This window comes from Phaethon lepturus, unplaced genomic scaffold (genome assembly GCF_000687285.1).
Source record: "Phaethon lepturus isolate BGI_N335 unplaced genomic scaffold, ASM68728v1 scaffold17793, whole genome shotgun sequence".
In the NCBI taxonomy this organism is placed as follows: Eukaryota; Metazoa; Chordata; class Aves; order Phaethontiformes; family Phaethontidae; genus Phaethon; species Phaethon lepturus.
The window spans coordinates 72,892-80,251 of NW_010529906.1; the positions used below are offsets into that span (position 1 = coordinate 72,892).

The 7,360-nt window shown below is 43.4% G+C and overlaps 1 protein-coding gene across 1 annotated transcript in view; it reads left to right on the forward strand.

The window, feature by feature from the left end:
* The window catches only part of UBR4 (ubiquitin protein ligase E3 component n-recognin 4), a gene marked incomplete at its 5' end in the record, with an annotated part of 74,255 nt that extends 68,867 nt beyond the window's left edge, over window positions 1-5,388 (forward strand). The window contains 3 exon segments of the mRNA XM_010284089.1: window positions 3,425-3,515; window positions 4,106-4,268; window positions 4,983-5,388. Of these exon segments, the coding sequence (XP_010282391.1) occupies window positions 3,425-3,515; window positions 4,106-4,268; window positions 4,983-5,047 (319 nt within the window).
* Between the last annotated feature and the right edge of the window lie 1,972 nt (window positions 5,389-7,360).

Here is a 7,360-nt window from a genome sequence, read left to right on the forward strand (position 1 = left end):
AAGGAAAGGAGCCTGCATATTTTAAAACAGCAGACATTAACCCTTCTGAGTAGCTTTGTACTCGGCATTGCAGAGGTATGAGCAGGAGCATTCAGTTCTAGGTGTTTTTTGGGGTGGCTCAATCAGCTTATCGGTGGAAACGATGCTTTTCCTAGGAGTACAGCTAAAAGTAAGAAAAGGGCAAGGTACTTATTTCCCCCCACCTTGAGTGAAATCCTGTAGTATGTGAAATACTTGCGTGTTTCAGAGCTGCTAGCATGCTCGCCTTGCTAAAGAAGCTGTTTCTATGCTCTTTTGATCGGTGCACAGCTTCCTTAAATAGAAAAATAGAAATAGAAATCAAATGCCATTGCTTTTAAAAAAGAAAAAAAAAAAATCAATCGCAGCTGTCAAGCACTTGAAGTACAAGAATAAGTGTCTGTGCCTGCCTAACAAAAGCACATATTTCCAGAGGAGGAAGGGGAATTCCAGTTTCTGAAAAGATGATTTTAAATAGCTGTCATAATTAGTAATAAATTCATTATTATTCTAAGTCGCCTTAAAGGGCATTCTTATTCTGATGACATTAATTATGTGTTTGATAAAGTCATTACATTGTAGTAACACACAACACAGCATGCATCAATGCTATTAGGGGCATCAAAAGTGAAAGAGCCCTTAAAGGGGCTCCTGTATTGATTTCTGTGCTAGTTTCTGCTGTTTAAGCTCAGCCTGCTCTCTGTTCGTGTCTCCTATTTCCACCACCGTGGCTGAGTTCTGGGAAGAGGGGTTCAACAGGAGATTTAGCAGTTTAACAGTTACAGGAGATATTACCGTGGACGTCTGTTTTCTCAGACACAAGGGCGTGCAGCTTTTCACGTGGCCCATGACAGAGACTGGTAAAGCAAAGCCCCTGTGTGGGTTTGCTGTGGATGTTTGGTGTTTTTTTAAAACCCTCAGTAAATGATTCTGTTTCTTTCCCAACTTGGAGATAAGCATGTATGTAATAAAGGCATATTGAAACGGACATAGTAAGAAACTTCCAGCTAAACCATCCAATCTCTGGAATTTCAGGGGAAAACACTCAGAAATAGTTCTCGGGAATTCTGTCAAGGTTTATTCAAGGGCTTTCTTTAATCCCTGCAGACTAAGAGAGCACAAAGCCTTCCACTGATAACACCTCTCAGAAATAGAAATATGGCAATTCTTATTTCCAAGGTCTGTGCTTGCTTATCCTTTTAGAAAATCAAGAAGAGGGCGATGGATGGTGAAATGCTCTGCAGATAAGTGCCAATACCTTGAATTTGTAGGCTAAGGCAAAGAGGAAGCCAGCGTCTGTAACATCAGAGTAGTCTGCATACAAAAGATTAAAATTAGCATTCCACGTTAGCTGCAGTACAAGGGTGTTACCTGGGAGCACCACCATTCAGAGTGCATCGGGGTGGTGTGCACTCAAAGGTAGAGAGACGCAAGGACTCGCTGCTACCTTTACTGGAGGAGATGGAGAGAAGTCACTGTAGGAACCAACAGTGCATCTAAAAACAGCTGAGGATCAACTTGTGATCCTAAAAAGCGCCTGTAGGTCCTATGGATGAAGATGCAGGCAATACTCTGCATTCCCTTGTACTTAAGTGAAGGCAACAAATACTGCCTGTGCCCTGTCCTGTGGTTAGGTGTTTTATCTAGCTGCTCCGCTGGAATAGTCGGTATAAGGCAGATTTGAGGAGAATCTAGCCAAAAATGTCTTCTGCCTCTGCCAGGAGCTACAGCTATCGCAGTTTGTCTGCAAGACCAAAGCGAGGGATACTCAGAACCTTCTGGGTTTTAAAAACACTTTGTATTTAAATGCAGAGATGAAATTACTGGGACGGATAGGAGTTCTGTGTTTGTTCTTTTTTTGTAAATGTAGTTTACAAATTCCAAAGGATTGAATCAAGTGACCGATTACCTGTTCCTTATTACTGAACCAAGAGTTTTGGCTAGAAGAATCCTGTAGACACTTTGAAGTATAGCTTTCATCTGGAGTTGGGAGGAAAATATCCTTTTGATTTTTTTTCCTTTTGCCCCCGACTGTGACCTTTCTAAAATATTCATGAGAGAAGCGAGGTTCCCAAAGTGTTAATGTCTAACTTTCTGCTGGCAATCCATGCATAGCTGATGAGCCTGAACCAGCTTACAATGATGAAAACGTGGCAGCTATTACATGAAGTAGCTCTTCCAGAAGGTAGATACCAGACTTAACCCACAAGGGCCTTTTAGTTTTCAATTAAAGGAGCAGACTCCAATTAGATCAAAACCATTCACATAAAAAGAAACTCTGTCTTGCAGTATTTGGGAGTCTAGAATTAGCCTCGCTCTAAGTTGCTGTTCTTCCCGTGGAAATTTAGTCACCTTTACTAATTGGTTTTCCTTTAAATAATTAAGCCTAGCTGCCCAAGCAGACTGCCACCTACTAAGCCGTCTGTTTTAAGAGCAGACACACAAATGTAGCCTTTTAGAATAACAGCAGAAAAGTGTTCATTTCCCCAAAACCCCAGCTTTTAGGCCGATTGCAGTTGGGCCCATGGTGAGATGATACCTTTTTGTCTTGCTGACTTGCGTCAGTGGCAGCTGAACTAGTTCTAGATGCATAAAAAAGGGCTTTTCTTTTTTTTCCCTCAAGCTTTTAAGTGGCGAGCAGGAAACAGCATGTGATGGAAGCAGATGTACCTGAGAAACACATGCAAGAGAATTCCAAACGCATTAGAGATTCTGGCAGAAGGTTCTGCCTTGCCAGAACCTGTTTGTGATTAATCCTGTAAACTTTGGGAGCTGTTATCCCAGGACAGCTCTGCACCTTTTATAGCATTTCTTCAGCCAGATGCTGAATTTCCAAAAGAAGTCCTTTCATGGCAATAAAGTAACCAAGAAGATGGAAAAATGGAAGTTCCTCTATTTCAAGGACAAAATATTTCCCTCAGAGTGTTTAAGAAACACTTTTGTGAGTTAGAAGCAAAAACATGTTCTCTCTCATTGACACAGACTGATTCTGAAACGGAAATTTAGTTATTTCTTCAGGAATCTGTTATACTCCATTCAGTGAGCATACAAATGGGAGCGGTGCGTTGTTTTTTCCGACTTTGGTGTTGATTTCCTACATAGTCTTAGCTGTCCACTTCCCCCTCTGCTTGTTTTCTTCCTGTGGAATAAGGTTTATTGGCTAACTGCTTTGGTTGCACTAGGCACAGCTGGTAAAGCGACTTCCTAGCCGTAGGAATCGGTGCACGGAACTGACAGATGCCCAATGTTTGGTTTATGCCCAAGAGCACACAACAAAGCTTGCTCAGAGCCATTCCCCGTGTGTATTATTGATAGGCTTTCTGGCCGCTTCCGCGCTATTCATCAAATTGGTTACCAAAGCATAGTAAAGTGATTAACTCAAAGATTGATTTCATTATCTTCCTAGACTGGCAGATAAGACAGTGAAGGAATACGCAACGTACCGCTCTGGCCTTCTCTTCTGGGCCCTAGTAGATCTCATTTACAACATGTTCAAGGTAAGAAAAAATGTTGACTTTCATCTGTATCAGCTTTCTAACCTGACCAACTACATGCATTTGAAATAGAAGGCAGAGTTTGCAGCCCCTTTTTCCAAGATCCTTGTAAACATAAAACTTCACCTTGTATGAGCAGAAAGGCTGCAAGAGCCTGCCTGTGCTTATTGCAAGGGGTACAATTTGGTATCTGAAGAAATGAGAGACTTGTCCAGTTTGCAGCACTCCTCCTGTATTGTGTATTTGCTTATTTTTTCTGTTTGTGGTTCACTAAAGCAAGGACATTCAGAGCTGCACCAGGGAAACAGCTGAGTAAAGGAGGAAGTAGGGGCATCCACCAGAAAGAAGCTTGTCGCTTCCAAAGGGGGGTTAAAAAATTAGAGCGAGAAAGTGCCTGTGACCTCTTTTTGCATTCTGTACAAAAAGATTAAAAAGTCATATATGGGGTACCTTTTCTGTGGGGCTTGTTTACACGAGGCAGGGAATATAAGTCCAAGAGCAATGGGAAAAGGCATCAGGGTTTGCAGTTACTCTTCTAAATAGGGGTTTTGGTTGTTTGGGGACTGATTTGGTCCTATTTTCTTGTCTTGTAGAAGGTGCCTACCAGTAACACAGAGGGAGGCTGGTCCTACTCTCTTGCTGAATTCATACGACACAATGACATGCCAATACACGAAGCTGCAGACAAGGCCCTGAAAACCTTCCAAGAGGAGTTCATGCCAGTTGAAACATTTTCTGAGTTTTTGGATGTGGCTGGTAAGTGTGCGCTTTCCCTTTTATAGACTGTCTTATGCAACTCGTGACCGCCGCTTGCTTGAGACAGCAGCATTCCCAACAGTGCTGCAGCAGCTTGTTTGTACGAGGCAGCGAGCGGAGGAGATCTCGACAGTCCAGCTATTGCCTCAGCTATTTCAAAAACAGTTGGGAGACACGCTTGAGCATCCCCAGACAGGAAAATTTCTCTCATCTGATCCTGCGAGTCCTCCCCCTGTGCTGTTAAACACACACTTAGAGCTTAGAGGTGGTTTTGGGTATATGTGGTTTGAAGGCTGATAAACAGATGTGACCGTGTACTACAAGCAGCAGTTCAGTGCAGTGAGCGTTCCTGTCGTAGGGAGTTTGGTATCCCCAGGAGTCGGGAGATGCTGAAAGTTGACGTGCAGCAAGGCTACTCTTACTTCTGTTAGGAGTTAGTAGTGTCCCAGGCCAGTCTCACTGTCTTGCCTATGGAGCCAGGTCCCTATAGTATGTCTGTTGCACAAGAGCAAGTGTCATATGGATTTAATGTACACACTTTGGTCCCTTCTGCACATGCATCCAACAAGGGTTTATCTTCATCTTGTCCATACTTTAAATAACATTGCAGCTACCATTAACAACTTACAGATGCCCTAGTGCAAATCCCTAATGTGGGCAGGAGAAGCTGCTTCGTTGATCTAATTATTCTGTATTGTCTTCTTTTGTTTAAAGGACTCTTATCAGAAATCAATGATCCCGACAGCTTCCTCAAGGATCTTTTGAACTCCATCCCCTGAGCCGCCAGCACAGAGAAGCGTTGGGCAGAGACTACACTAGCTTGCCTTCCATCCCTTTGTGTTCCTCCTTGTGCAGTCTGTCCCTTCCCTGAGGAGTGCTGCAGTTTTTTGGTTTTTGGTTTTGTTTTGGTTTTTTTTTTTTTATTATTTTCTACAATTTTTCTTCTTGGAGTGATTTGGAATTTAGATTTGTTTTATCTTGTATTTCAGTGCTTCTATCTGTAAAGCCTTGTGTATTCAAGCTGGTTGAAAGAACTTGTACAGAGAGGAATCCAAACCAGTAAATCTTAATGCTTTAGTGTGCACCTCTTTGAAGTTAAATAAATCGAACAAATGGGTAAGATGGGTTTGACTAGTACTTTAACCATGCAGTAGCCTAAATGCCAAGTTCTTTCTCATCTTTTCTTTCAGAGCTCCTTCTCTCAGGGCTCAGAGCTGCTGCTCTTTCCGGCCCATAGTCTGGACAAGGACACACAGGAAGCAAAAGGCTCGTAGTGAGCAAGGAAGCAGAGTGACGTTGTCTTTACTGATTGTACACGCAGAGCAGGTTTCCCCTTGTGGGACATGAGCCTTAGAGACTCGTGGACTGCAAGGACAGCATTTGCTTCCACCCCTTCCTCACCTGGGTGAGGGCAGCTGTCCCAGCCGCAGTTGTCTCCCCTGGCTTTTCGTGTTACCCGTCTCCAAGGCATGTTGCATATCACGGTGTCTTTCCTGACTTTACTCTCGCCAAGGCTGTATTCAAAGCAAGCGCGCATGTTGTTGCCTCGAGTCGCGTAGTATGATTGGCGACATTACCTCTCAGAGGGTTGCTACTCATATTGAATTTATTTTCTCTCTGGTAGAATTTTCAGCTTCAGCAAAATGCGTGGAAAACATAGACCCTGCACGCCTCTTGAGCCGGCCACTTGCCCTTTCCATAGCTTGCATTTTGGTGTGCATGCCCTGACCTGAAGCCAAGTACTTGCTTTGAATACAGCCTTGCCTTTTCTCACCCAGTTGTGCATGCTGGTAACTTACCTCTACCACCAGTTCTGCTGTCCTGTAACCCAGCTGACACATGGTTAAGCTGGAATCTAATAAAGCTTTCCCTGTCTTCCTTGTCTCTGTTTGAACTTGAATTTCCGCAATCCTAACACAGTCCCATCCCATAAATAATAATTATTTTAGAGGCTGAATAACTCGGCAACTCATTTGATGCCTTTTGTTAGTGTTGAGCACACATTATGATTTGGCAATTAGCAAACGGGTGAAGGCGCAGTGTTTTTCTTCTCACCTCCGTGGGTGCTTATGTCACTCCTGGGCGTCAGATTTGGTTCTGGGAACGAGTCTGAATAGCAAGTCACGGAGAAGTTTGGGTTAGTGTCTTGCAAGGGACTCGAGGACGTGTCAGTGGGCTGCTTTGTCGGTTGGGTAAATCTGTCTTGCTTTAGGAAGGTACAGGAAGGGGGGCTCATGTGTGGAGTTTGTTGTTCTTTAGTACAGCCATGTTACACTTCACCTGCCTTTTAACCACATAAAAGAGAAAACACACCTTGTTTTAAAAGCACTGTGAAGTCAACCTAACAGTCTTCTCTCCAAATAAGCAGCTGTAATATACCTATGGGTGGATGCAGAAGCGTTGCTTACCAGTACTGGTGTACAGTAACTTGGGCAGTACTAAAAACTCTTTTTGAGTAAATGACCTTTCAGGTCAGTAGGATTCCTGAAAGCAGCAGCGAGCAGGTAACAAGAAACTGGGTTTTTATGACTGGGGTTCTAAAGCTTCTCACAATACAGAGAGTTCAGGTGCAAGACCAAAACCCCACCACGTTTTGACTTTGTCATTTGTGTCAGATTGACTTGTTAAGCTCCAGACAAGGACTATTAATGTGATTCAAAAAGCAGGGGAGGAGTACTAGTCTGCCTTGCTATCTACCTATTGTCTTTTCACAGAAAAGTGCGTCTTTTCCCCTTCAGCCACAGCCTCAGCGTGCCAGGCAGTCCTTCAGCTTTTGCTTCACAGCTGTTGCCTCACTGGCACAGAGGAGGATGTTACAAATACCCAGCGCAGTATCTTTCTTCAGCTTACCTAACAAGGTAACTTCAGCGTAGCTCCAGTTTTTGCTGATGCAAATCCTGGTATAGCTCCATTTATGCTGGCTTTGCAAAAACAGTCTCTGCTGTTGCAGGAACTGGTGAAGTTTGTACCAGCAAATTAATTCTTTTTCTACCCGTGCAGCTGGATCAGCGGATCCTTAAACTTACCAGGAGCAGAACGCGATTGCTGTTTGTTCGCCGACGTTATTAGAACTGTGAGGAAGTAGGATCTTA